This window comes from Lytechinus pictus, chromosome 14 (genome assembly GCF_037042905.1).
Source record: "Lytechinus pictus isolate F3 Inbred chromosome 14, Lp3.0, whole genome shotgun sequence".
Classification (NCBI taxonomy): Eukaryota; Metazoa; Echinodermata; class Echinoidea; order Temnopleuroida; family Toxopneustidae; genus Lytechinus; species Lytechinus pictus.
In genome coordinates, this window is record NC_087258.1 from 10,766,457 (window position 1) to 10,784,025 (window position 17,569).

At 35.8% G+C, this 17,569-nt stretch overlaps 1 protein-coding gene across 2 annotated transcripts in view; it reads left to right on the forward strand.

The window, feature by feature from the left end:
- The first annotated feature begins 4,127 nt into the window (after positions 1-4,127).
- LOC129275892 (uncharacterized) overlaps positions 4,128-17,569 on the forward strand; it is a 28,126-nt gene continuing 14,684 nt past the window's right edge. Inside the window, exons 1-11 of one of the 2 annotated variants that reach the window (XM_064109500.1) lie at positions 4,128-4,254; positions 4,425-4,615; positions 5,113-5,285; positions 6,446-6,551; positions 7,173-7,273; positions 9,628-9,789; positions 10,747-10,840; positions 11,523-11,681; positions 14,758-15,032; positions 15,630-15,785; positions 17,305-17,362. In XM_064109500.1, the coding sequence (XP_063965570.1) occupies positions 4,480-4,615; positions 5,113-5,285; positions 6,446-6,551; positions 7,173-7,273; positions 9,628-9,789; positions 10,747-10,840; positions 11,523-11,681; positions 14,758-15,032; positions 15,630-15,785; positions 17,305-17,362 (1,420 nt within the window). In that variant the 5' untranslated portion in view covers positions 4,128-4,254; positions 4,425-4,479. Of the gene's footprint in view, positions 4,616-5,112; positions 5,286-6,445; positions 6,552-7,172; positions 7,274-9,627; positions 9,790-10,746; positions 10,841-11,522; positions 11,682-14,757; positions 15,033-15,629; positions 15,786-17,304; positions 17,363-17,569 lie in introns of both variants that reach the window. The other variant, XM_064109499.1, reaches the window with a different exon arrangement.

A 17,569-nucleotide genomic window follows, 5' to 3' on the forward strand; every position in this document is an offset into this window, starting at 1 on the left:
TACACTCGACCTTTTATTTACTAGGGATTCATGCGACATAGTTAATGTTAATGTTTTGTCTTCACTCCCATCTGACCATTCTGCTATTGTTGCCACAATGAAGCTTCCTTCCCTGCAGAATCCAAAGAAGAGAGTTTCCTTCAGAAAATTTCGCAGCATCGACTTGGACATTTTCCGGAATGACATCAGAGGCATGTTAAATTCACCTTCCGAACTGACATGTCCATCTGAGGCTTTGGATCATTACAACACCTGCCTGAGCTCTCTGATTGACAGGCATGCCCCTCTTCAAGTAAAAACTGTCACTGTCAGACCAAAATCACCTTGGTTCACTGATGACATCATAGAAGCCAAGAGACGAAGGCGGCGGGCTGAACGCCGCATGATTAAGTCTGGACTTGGTGCTGACAGGGAACTGTATCGCCGAGAATGTGAGTCTTACTACGAGTGCATTTTCAATGCTCAGTCTACATACTTCAGAAATCTTATTGCAGAGTCGGACACGAAGCAGTTATTCAACATCGTCAGATCACTTTCATCAACAGATCATTCTTCAGTTCTCCCAGATCATTCATCTGCAGAGAACCTCTCCAACCGGTTTGCTGAGTTCTTCAGGGAGAAGGTCTCGAAACTAGTATCATCCTTCAATCCTGCTATCCCAGGTCCAACAACTTCACCTTCTACAGAACACAACTTCTCACAATTCCGTCTCATCAGTGATCTAGATATCCAGAAACTCATCAAGTCATTGCCATCTAAACACTGCAATCTAGATCCGATTCCTACATGGCTTCTGAAGAACTCTCTCGAGGAACTTATCCCTGTCATCACAAAGTTTATTAATCTCTCTTTGTCATCCGGCATTGTTCCTGAAGCTCTGAAAACATCACTTCTACTTCCTCTCCTCAAAAAGTCGAGTCTTGATCCAAATAATCTCGGCAACTACAGGCCCATCGCGAATCTGCCCTTCATTGGTAAGGTCTTGGAGAGGGTTGTGACTTCGCAGTTAAAGGATCACCTTGAAGGATTTGGCATGCTTCCAGTCAATCAGTCAGCTTATCGGAATCACCATTCTACAGAGACTGCCCTGGTGAAAGTTTTCAATGATCTTCTCCTGGCTGTTGATAGGGGCGAGGAGGCAGTGCTCGTTCTGCTTGATTACACCGCTGCATTCGACACCATCGACCACGAACTGTTACTGTATCGCCTGCAAAATGACTTTGGTATAACTGGGACTGTCCTTGATTGGCTCCGTTCATACCTCCACAATCGAAGTCAACAAGTTACCATCAACGGCACCCTATCGGCGAGATTCCCCTTGGTCTGCGGCGTTCCGCAGGGTTCAGTGGTTGGCCCGCTCCTCTTCATCTTGTACACAAGTCCTCTGTCAAGATTCATTGACTCTCACCGGGACATTCGACATGCCATGTATGCTGATGATACACAAATTTACATCACTTTGAAACCCACTGGTAAACATGAAGCTGCACAGAAGCTCAATAGTTGCTTAGAGGACATCAAAGCCTGGTCACATGATAACAAACTCTGTCTTAACGAAAGCAAGTCTGAAATGATCCACATCTCCTCCAAATTTAGAAACACAGAGTCCTTCCCAATGCTCTCAACCACAAGTAGCACTAGCGATAGTATTTTGATGTGTAATGAGTTGGTAAGGGATCTTGGGGTGACAATTGACAAGAATCTCACATTTCAACAGCATGTTAAGAATATTTGTAAGTCTGCCTCCTTTGGTATTTTTAAGATTGGAAAAATGAGGAGGCTACTCGACCAACCCACAACTGCTAAACTTACCCATGCTTTTGTATCTTCCCACATTGATTACTGCAATTCTGCTCTTTCTGGTATCCCACTGTCACATTTACGCCCACTTCAAAGAATTCAAAATAGTGCTGCAAGGCTTGTTACTCTTTCAAGAAAATCTGAACATGTTACACCTATTCTGAAATCACTTCATTGGCTTCCAATACGCCAACGCATCATTTTCAAAGTTCTTCTCATGACGTATAAAATAATCAATGGCCTAGCTCCTGAATACCTCTCTAATCTCATTTCTCTCCGCTCTTCTAGCTCACTCAGACCACTTCGTTCTTCAACAACCTTGCAGCTTACTTTAGGACCACGTACAAATACCAGTTATGGGGATCGAGCCTTTTCCGTTTTCGCTCCAATCCAGTGGAATAAATTACCATCATACATCCATAATGCCAACTCCCTTGATCAATTTAAGACCTTGCTAAAGACCCACCTTTTTAATGTATAGGTATCAGTTGTGGGTTGGTCTATATTGAGGTGCACATCTTAGTTGCATTTGTGTGTTTAAAATTTTGCTTTGAATATATCAAGTTTTTTTTTTTTTTTTTTTTTTTTTTTTTTTTTTTTTTTTTTTTTTTTTTTTTCTTCTTTTTTTTTTTCGGTAAATTAGTTGATAGGCAGAAAACTGAGCGCTTAGAAACACCTGTATTAAGCGCCCTACAAATGTTATAATTATTATTATTATTATTCATGCAAATAATAGTCAGAAACCACAAAATAACCAATTTCTCCCCGCTTATCTTATCTGTGTTTCATGATTGATTTTGATTCTACCTATCGCAATTGCTTCCTCTTTTAATATCATTTAACAAGACACATGCCTGTTGATGTAGAAACCACACTAATAATACATTATATATATATTCTTCTTCAAGGGTGATGTATAGGCCTCGTCACCATTCATTCATTCATTCATTCATTTATTTATTCATTTATTTATTCACCATACCGGGGGCTTATATGTTACGTGGTGTATATGTCATTCGACTTATAGAATGGATTGATTTATAGCTTCACTGGTGAATTTAGTCAGGTCGCTTTGCAACTGTTTGTTAAATCGTGATATATATGAACGGCATGTTAAGCAAAAGTAAAAATTAAAAAACATCTTTATCTTTATTTTTCTTACACTTAAAAAAAAAGAAGTGCTACTTTAGCACTTAATGTCTTTGTATAGTGACTGCACTGTGAGTGCTGATTTTCTAGTTCAATTTTGAATGACTAAATCAGCATTCAAAGTGCAGTCACTATAAGGACATTGAGTGCTAAATTAGCACTTCATTTTTTTGGAGTGTAAAATTCACAAATTGTTGAAACAAATTAGGTAATGCCAATTTGTACTGATCTTCTGGTCTCATTGTATTTATACAACATGTACAATTTAATTGTCACTGTCTTGTTCCCCCTTTTTACTCATTCCACCATTCCCCTTATTTCGCACCCTGTAACCATGGTAACAAGCATCCGGGGCACACGCCCCATCCTCAAAATATGCCACTATTAATGACCACGTTTTACTTGATTAAATCTAGCATAGTCCCCAAAATCATAATAAAAATACTCCCCAAAACACCATGTTTAGATAAGATGATTTTTAAAGTAAAATTCCAGATTATTTGTAAAATAATTTTTCGAAAGACTTGAGGAACCCTAAAAATATCACCTAATGCAATAAGATAAGTGAAAAAATCACCTTCTTATTCACACGGAAATCATTCTTACTTGCTGTAAAATCACCTTTAAATATTGATTTTTTTTTTCATTTTCTGACAGATAAAAGTTTTCAAACATTTTACAAAACGAATTTTCATCTCGTATGGACTCTGCTGTCACCACATCGGTGATGGGAGGAGGTACTTTCAGTGGTTAAGCTGGTTTCTCGGTCCTTGCTTGCTATAAAATCAATCTTAAATATTTTTTCATTTTTGGCAGATAAAACGAATCGAATTTGGGATACAAATATTTACAATTATGAACATCAACATATTTTTTTCAGAATGAAATTTTTTGACATTTCTCTGATATTGACAGACGTCTGATTGCTGATGAATCGAAGTGGGAGGGCCCATTAGTGTTGGGAAAGTCAACAAAACCAAACCAGAACCAAAACATCTCCTTTTCATAAAGGTCACTCACAAACAAAAGAACCAAGACGCAGAATTTCTTGTCTCTCCATTTGAAAGGAGACTTCCGACCCATTTTTTCGTAATATTTTTCTTTTCCTTTCAAAGTTGTTCAAGCGTCACGCCGGCTTCGAAAGGGCATGTTTTGGAAACGGAGTACAGAGAGTTTTTATAACGGCGCAGTCACATTGGTGAGAGATGTCCGGACCGATCAAAGCTAGTACGTTATTTTCCAATGACATGTCATCGGTCGGTTTGGAGTCGGTTTGGTCGGTGTGACTGCAGCATTTGTATTCAGGTACGATCGTTGCTGAGTTGAGTCACGTTGCAAATATCATTTCCAAATATTACAATTTCAGATGTAATTATTTTGCTGATGAATTTGAATACTTGCCTACATCTCTAGAGGTTGTGTTTTGTTGATATTAACGTGTTGAGCACTGGTTTATTCGATATAAAATCTTACAGGGTCACGGATTCGAAGTGACACCTTCTACATCTAGAAAAGAAGACGCGTATTAATATGGACTATGAGGAGAAAGACGATTCGACTTTGGAATTCAGGAATGTCTGCCTGACTTTAAAGGATAAAGATGTCTTAAAGAACGTATCGGGATCAGCCGAACCGGGAAAGCTTCTAGCTTTGATGGGCCCTAGCGGTAAGAACTTTTAGAAAATTTATGATTATTAAAACTTATGCAAGAAATAAGTTTTTAGAGGAGGAGAAGGAGAAAGAAGAGGGAGGGGAGGAGATTAAGAAGAAAACAGTGGTGATTTTATTTCAGAATGACAGGATAGGAAAAACGTAGATTGAGTATGGGACAAAGCCTACCCATCTTTAGACGAACACATTTATTTTTGCTTAATTATTGTTATACATTTTGCTGCATCATTATTTATGTGTGGCATATTTGATTTCCTTTCATGCTATTCTTGGATTCGGGTGTGGGCGTCAAGTGCGCGAGGCCTCTAGTCAGCTAAGTTGATAAACCCCACCCCTCCCCCTACTAAGGAAAAAAAAATGTAATATCGATCAGGACAACCATGATAACAATCTGCTTAAAATGAGATATGTAAAATTGACTATGAAATATCGCCTGTATTTTATCCCTCTATGGCCCACCTCAAATAATGTAAATCAATTATTTTCATGAAGGAGCTGGCAAAACGATGCTACTCACCGCGTTGGCTGGTCGCTACCAAGGTACACAGAAGGGTCAGATACTGCTAGGTCAGAAACCCTTAGACAAGACATCGAGAAGGAAGATCAGCTTCGTTCTCCAGGAAGATGTCTTCTTTGACCAACTGACTCTAAGGGATACTTTAATGGTATAATTATTCCATCATTTACATGATTTGTCTGTAATATATATATTTTTTCATTTTGTATAGCCTTTTTTGGAAGGAAAGTACACTTTTTTTTTAGAAACTTGTCATTCATATTTATTTTGGTAAAGACAGCAGTGGCGTTGCTAAGGTAGTTTGAAAGGCACATGCACATAGGAGATTAAATTAATATGATGTATTATGACGTTATGTCCTTTCTTTGGTACGTTCAAAGGAGCCTGTGTACTTATGTTGCATGTTGAATAATTATGCATGCCATATTGTAAAACATATAGGCCTAGCAGGCAAGAAATCAAGGTAAAACATTGACAACAGCGAAAATATCAATTCCTTCTAAAATAGAAATATGAGTTTTTAAGCATCATTCCTGTCAGCAAAACACCAAAACTTTTACCAGCTTTTCTATTAAAGCTGCATTTTCTGAATAGCGTATCTACACTACCTGTTAATTGTACCCTTTGAATATTACTGGATTTCCAATTATGAGGAAATGTTTATATGGGTGGTGATCATAGACACCCCCCCCCCTTTCGAATTTTGTACAGATTCTTATGGGAGAGGGTCGCCCCCGGACCATCATCATACGAAATCGCCGCTCATGTTTTTTTGTGTGTTATTGTTGTCTTTATCATGTTTATATATCGATACTAAAGAATTAATCAGTATAAGTCTATATCAAAATTTTGTTGACATTTATCAAAAATTATAATTTTTAGAAACTGAACATGAAATAGAATCATGTCAGTTCAGTGATATCGAGTTTCATAGATTTCAAATTTCGGCATCACCATTCGGATAGTCAATGGTCGAACCTCCTGGGGGACAGGTATATTGAAACTTAAATTTTTACTGATTTTTTCATCAAAATTCACCAAAAGTGTGCACGAAATCCTTAAATTTCACTTTAGAAAAAGCATTAGCGCCCCAATAACAAGATCGGTCGCTTCGCTGTCTCGATTGAGAGTTTCTTCGATCGGTTTTTTTTTTGCGTCTTGCCCCGGCCCTGGACCGGAAAAATCTGCGTACGGTCTTGATCTAAACAAAGCTATAAAATGAATTCAATAAGATAAAATAAATATACGGACATCAATACTAATGGTACAAAATATATTATTGATGTTGTTTCTCAAATCTCTTTTCAGTACACAGCCCAGCTGAGGTTACCAGAGAAAATGCCAATTGAGGAAAAGCGCAACAGAGTGAAGAATATCGTCAAATCTCTGGGACTGAGAAAATGTCTAAATACAAGTAGGTCATTGTTTTTTACATCAACCTCACTCTTTTATAAAAATGGAAATCAACCGGAAATTACTAATTTTCGGAAAATCTCACTAGATTTTGCCCTTTATTGATTGATTTTGTCTGGTCCAAAATTGAATGAAATCAATACGGAAAATGAATATAAATTAGTTAAGAATTACTGTAAACGATTGGAAATTAACTCATTTGAGCAGTAACGTAATAAGCCAAAAGAATTAGGGGCCAGACGTACATGGCGTGTGAGACAAAATTTGATATTATAATACAAAAAACACCTTTAACTAGATTTTGACAGAAAATAGTATCATATTTCACATTTTCCCTTTCCTTTTCTTTCCCCTTCCCTTTCCTTTATTTTATTTATTAGCCATAAAATTTTATTTTGGGTCAATGGCCCCAAGCCTCCCCTCCCACCCGTACGCCAGTGCCTTTGAGTGCAAAAGGAGAGGGACCTTCTGTAATCTACCCTGAGGCTTTGAACGAGGAAAGCCTGGTTTTAATAGACAACTGTTTAATCTAATAACATGGATGGTCTTGCAATGTGTGATGAATTCGCGCCATGTTCGCCCCCTTTTTTGTTATTTCCTTCTTCTTTTTTTTTCTTTACAGAAATGGGTAATTCATTGAGCAGGGGTCTGTCTGGAGGTGAGAAAAAGCGGGCAAACATCGGCTGTGAATTACTCACCGATCCTGCTGTTCTTCTGTTAGATGTGAGCTATTTGGTTTTCAATTCCCCCTCTCCCCCTCTCCCCCTCCCCTCTGTATCTGCACAAGGCCACCGCGTCAAAAGTTTTTTTTTTTTTTTTTTTTTTTTTTTTTTGGGGGGGGGATGGTTGTGTAGATACTCTTTCTTACAAAGTCTGAGGCATAATGATGCAATTTCATTACATTTGCCGCACTCGACCCAGTGGTGTAAATTGGTACATGTCGGGAATCTGTTCCTTAAAATGCTTGTGCGCTGCTGTAAAAAGCTGCCAGGCCAAGTCCTATGTAATAATATCCAAAGTCCTTTGTAAGCGCATATTTACTTATTTATTTATTCATGCATGTTCACAATTTACAATGTAAAAGAATACACAGATAGTATATAAATATATATAAAACACAAGTAAATAATGAACATACAAAGGTGTTGCAACATAAGCTAAAAGCTTGATTGGTTGAAGCACCTTTAGCTAGAGACAAAGGGTACGAAGGAATCTGATGGGGAGGGGGGGGGGCAATCTTACATCTACGGGATACTCTTAATAAAAATGGATTGTACTTGAAGACAAGCTCCTGTATTAATAAAGGCCAAGTCCACCCCAGAAAAATGTTGATTTGAATAAATAGAGAAGACTCAAACTAGCATAACGCTGAAAATTTCATCAAAATCGGATGTAAAATAAGAGAGTTATGACAATTTAAAGTTTCGCCTATTTTTCGCAAAACAGTGATATGTACAACTCAGTGATATGCAAATGAGACAGACGATGGTGTCCTTCACTCACTATTTCTTTTGTTTTTTTATATTTTGAATTATACAATATATCATTTTTTTACATCATTTGACAATCAGGACCAACTTGACTGAACCATATTAAAAAATGCTAATTCCACAGGTTCAGGGAGGATGTTGTTTCACTTGACAATGAGGAGAGAATCAGACTATTTCATATTTCATATAATAAAATACAAAAGAAACAATGAGTGGAAGATATAATCAGTCTCATCATTTGCATACCAACCAGGATGTGCATACCGTTTTGTGAAATTAAGCAAAATTTTAAAATGTCATGACTTTCTTATTTTACAATCAAATTTGATGAAATTTTCAGTGTTATGTATTTTTGGATTCTTCTCTTTTTATTCAAATCAACTTTTTATTGGGCCAGACTTGTCCTTTAAGGTTAAACTCCTCGTTGGGAGAGGTCGATCCCTTGTGACTGATCATGATCGTATTAGGTTCTGGTTGGTGAGGTTAGACAACTGTTCAATACTCAATCATGTTCAATGAAGGTATCGTTTACTCTATCACGCAAGAACACTGCTAAACAGGGTCCCGGAACACAAAACTTAGCAATGATCGTATAACATGTTTCTACAATGATTGCATAGATTACAATGTACAATCAATCGTAAAAATCAAGCGTACGATTAATTGCTAAGCTTTGTGTTACGAAATTGTCGTTGACGAACTGGATTAGACGAAGTAATGATTGGGCCAAATGTTTTTTTTTTACCGACAGTTGTTAGACGAAGTGTTGATGGACGGTATGACATTAAATGAAGGTAGACGAGTTGGTAGTAGACGAATTGGCAATTTACCCTTCATTTATGTAGCGTATTACTTTTGAATGCTTGTTTGTTCAGTATAATTTTTCCTTTCTATACTGATTATTTCCCTGTTTGTTTTTATATTAATGTACAGTGTGTATTGTTACATATTTTTCACTAGTTTTTAAATATTTATTTGATATGTAATTGTGTATTTAATTGTGCTACTTTCATTTTTGCATTGTCAATAATCCAACTGTCATGGTTGCAATGAGTTAATAAATAAATATATAATAATGCTATTATATTAACATTTTGTAACGTTACAGATTTATGAAAAAAAACCTACATGAAATTTAAAATCATGTAATCACATTCTCTGCTCTCGTCTCGTGTAAAAAAAATCTGCGTTTAATTTCAATTTAAATCATCATAAATTCATTTAAATATAGCAGCTATAATCATCGTAAGTCCCATTATTATTTTTCTGCTTTCATTTTTAACTTGTACATTTTTGTAGGGCTTACAAAGTCATATGAATTATTAAACAGCTATAGAGTTCACTTTCCCGTTTGTCTTTCTCTGTAAGTTCAGACAGTTGGAACTTCCAGGGTAGTTTTCTCTCTGTTTTCTGCCATCCGTTCTCGTATCTTATAAAAAAAAAAGGAATATGATGACAGTGGGAAAGTTTTTATTACTTTGTTTTTGTTTAACTCTATGTTTGCAAAGACTTAATGAAATGGCAAAAATTATGAGAAATCTTCCTTTATCAATTTTTTTTTTTTAATATTTTAAACTTGACAACCAGGAACCAACATCGGGTTTGGATTCTCACGGAGCGAGTGAGCTGATTATGATGTTGAAGAAGTACGCAAGGCGTTATGGGAAGACTGTAGTAGCATGCATTCATCAGCCTTCGAGTCATACATTCAGAACATTCGATAATCTTCTTCTTTTATCGGATGGAGAGGTGATGATGACGACGACGACTACAATGATGATAATGTTGATGATGACTATGATGATGGTGGTGGTGGTCAGATGATGATGGCGATAATGATGATGACGATGATGAAGATGATGATGACGATAATGATGATGATGATGGTGGTGGTGGCGATGGTGGTGATGGTGATGATGATGATGATGACGATGATGATTACGACGATGATGATGATGATGATGATGAGCATAATGATGATGATGGTGACGATGATAATGATGACGATGATGATTAGGATGATGACGACGACGACTCAATGATGATAATGTTGTTGATGACGATAATGATGATGATGAAGATGATGGTGGTGGTGATGATGATGGCACTAGCAAGACCTTTTTTTTTTTGCTTGTCAATTTTTTTGGCGGACGAATTTGCCCCCCCTGTGAAAAATCCTAGGTACGCCACTGGATGATGGCGACAATGATGATGATGACGATGATGATGTCGACGAAAGTGGTGATGGTGACGATGATGATGACAATAATGATGATGATGATGATGATGAGCATAATGATGATGATGATGATGATTATGGTGGTGGTGGTGATGGTGATGGTGATAGTGGTGGTGGTGGTGATGATGATGATGATGATGATGATGATGCTGACGATGGTGATTACGATGATGATGGTGATGATTATTATTATTATTATCATTATTATTACCATTATGGAGTATGGTGGTGTTTGTTGTCAGTGGTGGTGATGATGATGATCATCATTTGGAATATCATAACTTTATCACCTTTGTAATGATAGATTATCACTCTAACGATTTTCCTATTATTGAAATACCAGTAGCCAACAGCTGGCAGAAAAGCACATTTAACAAACCCAATTTATTATGAGGTATAATTATCTCTAATATTCTAGCATGTTTACGTGGAAAAGTAAGTTTTGATTCATTTCTGTACCCATTTAGGTTATGTATTTCGGACAGGCTGGTCGAGTGACTGATTATTTTGCCCATCTAGGGTTACATTGTTCTCAGCATTATAACCCGGCCGACTTCGTTAGTAAGTATCCGTAACAATCAACGTGACAATCAAGTTAATTAATGAGACTTACTACCCTCTATGCATCATGCTTGACTCATGACTATAATGAACATGATTGTTTTAGACACCTAACATTGATTTAAAAAAAGAACTCATGCTCCTGGAGCAACAGTGTACGTTTCCAAATCCCTTTGTATGTTATAAAAATCTTAACTAAAACACAATATTTTTTAGAGGAAAATATGTTTTTACATCATATATATATATATATTTCAAAATTTTACAATATGATATTAATATCAGAATGTTAAAGATTTTTTTGTACAATCAGAAAAGAAAATTATTAAAAATTGCAATTGATGAAACAATTTTGTCTCTGAGAAATAGATTCATGCTTTCTTTCACAAGAATGAACCAGTAGTTCATTGCGAATTTGCAATTGAGTAATTGCAAAATTGGGTATTGAAATTCGTGTGTTTTTTTTTGGGGGGACGCTAATTTATTAAAACATTGTTCATGAAACCTCATAATAGGTTACATATTATTGTCCACTGTCTCAAAATGTTTCAAAATGCTATTAGTTGTATGTGACATATTTTATACAGTTTACTCCAATATCTTTCTGAAGACAACGTGCATAGTTTATACCTCATCGGTGTATAAAGAGTAAATTTCGGTATAAAAATCATTTTCTCGTTAGTTGATAAAATGAAAGGGTCGAGGGCGGAGAAAGAAACTCTAGTCCGGGCCGCTCGCCTGCAGACATGGGAGCTGACGCCTCTAGGGTCCGAGGTTCGAACCGTCAGCGAGGAAGTCAGTAGACTGGAAGAAGGACAAAGTTCGGTTCACTTCAATTTAGGTGAGTACGGCACCCATCTTATTTGCCCAAGATGTGCATCCCCATACCACTCTAGTTCCACCTCCACATGATCAAACCAGCCTCCGCCCTTGAACAATACTGAACAAACAACAAGAAAGTAATATTTTTTAATTGTGTGAAAAAAACCCTTTATACTTATAATTCTTATGAAGATTATGATTATAATAACAATGCTATTGACAACAAAAATAATATTGATGACAAAAATCACCTTTTGATCAAAAGTTTGATGTTCGCTCACAATTTAGTTCGAATGTATCGGAATTAATTACCTGTGTATAAAGGTAATCATCGTAATTGGCTCGTCCACTGATTTGTATGATTCGTGACTATCCAACACTTCCCATTTTTTAGACTAAACTAAAAACCTATACTTTTTTCATCAGTAGTAAATCATATTAATTTTCGTTGCTGATTGTGATATATTCCTTGTAATTTATCCTATATGCATTTTCCTTTAATTTTCGGTATAGTATTAAGTTGATGTTATATTTTATTTTGTATTTCGCTGACATGTACTTGTACTTATATTTGTCTATGTATATTCAGCGCTTAGAAACGATGCGTATTAAGCGCTTTATAAATGTTGTTAATTATTATTTATTTATTATTATGCTGTATATTTTCATATTTTATTTGTTAAATTCTTGGTGGAAGATCCATTTTCTTTAACGAAAGACAATAAACGTGATAAATGCTCATCAGCTTATATTAAAATTGGCCAACAATATATCGACAATACATTGTGATATATAGTAAGAATTACTCCGCATTTGCTGAAAATACCTAAAATGACTGAATTGTCCTATTTATTTTACTAATTAACTCAGAATCACATTTTCTTATTTATCATGTTTATGGGAATATGATATATCAATACAATATGCTATCTATTTTTTTATTTCTTAAGCGCCACGAGAGTGAAATGTTCTTCGAGGAGAAAACCACAAATTCATTGTAATTGAGAACATGGCAAGTGGGAGGGTAGTCCTTATCACTTGTTTCAATCTACTTAGTAACCAATTTGAGAAGTACATTGTCTCAGTGATCTCACTTTTCAAACAGCACAATTTTCTCATTCCTTATCCAATTTCTTTCACGCTCTCAGCACTCATTCTTATTTTTCATTTTTCTTCCCTTAGTAAACGCTGATGGTTGATATTCTCTTAAGGTGTGCGTTAACTTCCTTATTTTGATCAAATTTCAATTGAAATTGGATTTAACTTTAGGTCGTGTTGATCTTTAAAGCCAATGTCATTACCATGTAACTTTCTATGAGAGTTACTGGGAGGGGGCAATTCATTGATATCGCATTACCACAGGGGAGGCACCAGGTTATTTCGATGGGGATAGGCCAGGGCAGCAAGACAACATGAAGATGACGTCACTACTTTTTCACTTAAACGACAGGAGTGAGATTCTCACAACCACGCCCCTCTCTTGATAATCTTTCATTTCTTTTCTTCCTTTTTTCTCCTTTCCCCCTTTTGATCAAAATCATTATTTGAAAAAAAATCATATGGGGCAACCCCTCCCCTGTGGCACCCGCTGTATTACAATTACGAGCAAATTGTAGTTTTTAGTTATGCGCCAGTACACTGTAAAAAGTGGTGTTGGATTTATATAAATATATATATATATATATATATATATATATATATATATACATACAACGCTGTTTATTATTATTATGAACATTACAGTAGATGTCTAAAAGTTTAAACAAGTGTTTAAAACAACAAATTATAATCTTTAATCTTTTATAAATCAACTACCTTTTTTAGTCCTTTAAAAACTACTGTAATGTTCTTATAATAAACGGTGTATGAGGCGCCGATTGTACCAATATTATATAGAACAATTATTTGTTATATAATCATTATTTATTAAATAATAACTATTATTTATATATAATTTACAAAAAGTTTATTTGTAAATAATTATTTTTATATAAAATAACATTTCTAATTATTTATACATAATTCCAAGTAATACTTCATTATTTGTAAATAATAATAGTTCGACATTCCATTATTTATAAATAATGGAATGTCGAACTATTATTATTTACAAATAATAAAGTATTACTTGGTATTATATATAAATAATTAGAAATGTTATTTTATATAAAAATAATTATTTACAAATAAAATGTAAATTATATATAAATAATAGTTATTATTTAATGAATAATGATTATATAACAAATAATTGTTCTATATAATATTGGTACAATCGGCGCTCATAGTTTTGTTATAATAATCATAAACAACGTTTTTCCTGTGTAACTTTAGACAGTCTGAAGAAGACTCTTTATAAATATTTTTAATCGTATAACATGGAATACAGATCATGTGACATGTATACGCATCCCTGGTGGTTGGAATTTCTTATTTATGGGTAACATTTTGTTGACAAGTTTGACATTAATGAGCAGAAAGGAAATACGAATGTTCGAGGGGCGCACATCCTAGAAAGGCTAATGCAAAAATGTTTCAAGAATGTTCAAAGTGATGATTATATCGCCTTCCCATGGCAAAGAAAGAGGACGGGGTCAATCGGTGGTTGGAGGAACTCTTTTTATTGATATACGGGTGCGGCTTGCATTGATTCAGGAAATTTGATTTACATTGGGAAATTTGAAAATATGAAAAACATGTGCCCGTCTTCTTTCAAAGCACCACGTGTGTTTAAAACCACTTTTCAGATTGAATTGAGAGCGTCACATATTATTTACTTTGAGTTTAAAGAAGATCAGATTTCAAAATGGCCTCTAACTCGTACGTTTTCAATCTTTTCTCATTCGATATTTAAAAATTATATGTTTCTTTCCTGTATCTATTGTGTACTTCTTGATGTAATGATATTGATAATGTTTTAAAGTCAGAATGAAAATCAAACTTTATGATTAGACAAGAAAACATCGAATCTTCGGTTCATTACGCCCTCCACCCCCCTCTCCATCTTATCTCCTACTTATCTCCTTCTCCTCTCCTTCTCTCTCTCCCCCTCCCTCCCTCCCCCTCTCTCTCTCCCTCTCTCTCCCTCTCTCCAGCCCTCTCTGTTGATGAGATCCAGCCAGGCCCAGGCCCACGTCGTTCCATCTTAATGGCCCTCCCCGGCCTGGGCTCCAGGCACAAGCAATCCAGTGGGGCAGGGGCGGTGCGCCAACCTAGGGGCGTCCGGGCCTCTTTTGCCCAGAGTGGGTACGCCATGCAGCAGCCAATGGTCAGTAGAATGTCCATAGCTGGACTGCATGACCTCGAACAGATCAAGGAACATTTTAAGGAGGACAACACCAATAAATGGCCGACGAGCTTCTGGCATCAAGTAAGGACTGCACAAAGTAAAACTTTAAGTAAAACAAAAAAAAAAGACAAAATCTACCACTCCATTTGGCCGGTTTCCTCTCATGTTAGAGATTTGAGATTAGATTCTAGAAAGAAAATGTGTATGCCTCGTCTATGCGTTCACTGCATGTGCCATTTCAATGGCTCCAATATTTAATATCGTTGTCGTAAACAAAATATTCGTTTCAATTCTCAATTCTTCAATGACGGTCAAATATCAAATAGTGTTTAAAAAGGGAAAACATCGATATTATAGATAATAGATGAAGTAATATTGAGATGATTTTAGGGATGATCCCTTCCCATCATGATCATCTTAATCTTTTTCTTCTTAATTATATATTTCTAGATCGTTATCATCGATGAAAAAGTGACATCCAATTATCATTTATTTTTCTAATCTGGTTTCTGACAACAGCAATAAACTCTTTTTGAAAAATTTGAAGGACCTAACCAAACTTGCATTTCAGCTTTAATATGTTTCTATTTTTCACATGTTGATATGTTTGAGGGCGTAACCAAGTTTATACTCTGGTTTGGATTGTCTAAATGTTTGTATCTATCACATCATGATTAGGTTTGCACGCTGTCTAACCGTAACTTCAAGCAATACAGAACCATCATCCTCTCCCGGCTGGAGTTAGCCCGTCATCTTCTTCTCGGATGCTTCATAGGGGCGTTCTATTTCAGAGTGGATCACATTGAAGAGAGGATACGGGATATTACCGGCATGGTACGTGCTTATTGCTCTTCCGATTTATGTTCAGGTCCCGTCTTACAAACAGTTACGATCGATCCCATCAACCACAATTCTATGGAAATCCATCATTGTCATGATATTTACTACAGAAAATTTGAACAATGTCCTGTGTAAAAGGAAAGAAGCACCCTGAATTTTCAAGAAAACAATGAATGAATGAATATACGTCATAGTTAGAAACTATGTTGAACAAACATGCATAATCGATGTTGACGTTGCTGGCTTTCCATATAACTGTGGTTGATTGGATCAATCGCAACTCTTTGTAAGACGGGGGCCAGGAGTATCTATCACACATATATGGGGGATACACCCTGAAAATAAATTGGTTTTATTAAAAGCAGACAAATTAGAGAAAAGCGTTGGTGAAGGTTTGATGAAAATCCATCAAATAATTATAGGAAAGATATATAGTTGTTAAAAAGTTTTTAGTATTGATCTCGTCGTCTGCGAGCAGCTCTCTGGTACACCATGTAATATAAATTGCATAAATTTTACTTTTTGAATAGAATATAAAGACTAAAATCATATTTTCTCATAGAAGGGAGAATGGGAAGATGTGTCTGATAAATGGAAAATAACAAATAATAATGTGGATATATTCTACTGCGCTGCGCTAGTGAAATGCTTGAGAACAGATTTATAAAAGGGGAAAAAAGAAATGTATGGGAATTATTTGTACAGATAGGTTTTTAGTTTAAGTTTGAACGTTTCTACTGGTGGACAGGATCTTATTACATATGGCAAACCATTCCATAACAACCAAAAGAAGGGAGAAGAAAAATTGTATGTATTATAAAAGAAAAAGGTAAAGAAGGGAGAGGACGAGAAAGGAAAAAGGGGAAATTATATCTTTGTCATCAATCTGTCAATGTATCGAAAGTTATTACTAAAAATGGGACAAAGCATCTTAACAGAACAACATTAAGTTCAAATCGTTAAAGGTAAAAGTTAAAGAATGAGAAGATACGATCTGAGTCACGTAAAGCTAGACACGCAATGGAAAACTTGCTGGATTGAAGGAAGTTAAGATGAAGAAGATGAAGAAATCGTCGCCTGAGATCTTGAATAACCTGAAGGCCAGGGCCCTAGGAACGATTTTTTGAAAGGTGAAGGTGATTCTGGTCTGGGAATTTCTGCCATTTTATAACTACCTAATTTCCGGGGAAGGGTGTGCCTATGGTGAATAACGCACGCAGCACCCACTGGCAAGTCGCGGGGGGTGGGGGGGGGGGAGGCTTCAGCTCCCCCAGCACCCCCGCTTCGCAAGGCCACGCTAATCTGAGTTCATTTCTTTGTTTAAAACCATAAGGTCCTTATGTCGTACATGTCGTAAGGACAACTGAGGAATTACAATGTGATGTCTTAGTTAAATTATTCTAGAATTCGATGTTCTTCCTTATTATTATTTTTTTGCACCTCCAGCTATTAAATGAATCTCCATTTTTCTTTCTTTCTTTCTTTCTTTCTTTCAAAATTTGTTTTTCTTCAGATGTTCTTCATTATTGTATATTGGTCGTTCGAGTCCATATTTGGTGCTATTAGTGCATGTAAGTATAATAAACACGGCAATAACCATGACTATATTTATCTATATTTCTCGACTTGACTATATCTTTAAAATAAAAGCGAGATTATTCTTACTTGCTTAGCACTTGGCACATCAAAATTTGATATTTGGTAATTTATTCATTTTTTTTTCACAATCACTGTAGTTAATTAATAGTCATAAAATTGAGCGCTTAGAAACATCTGTA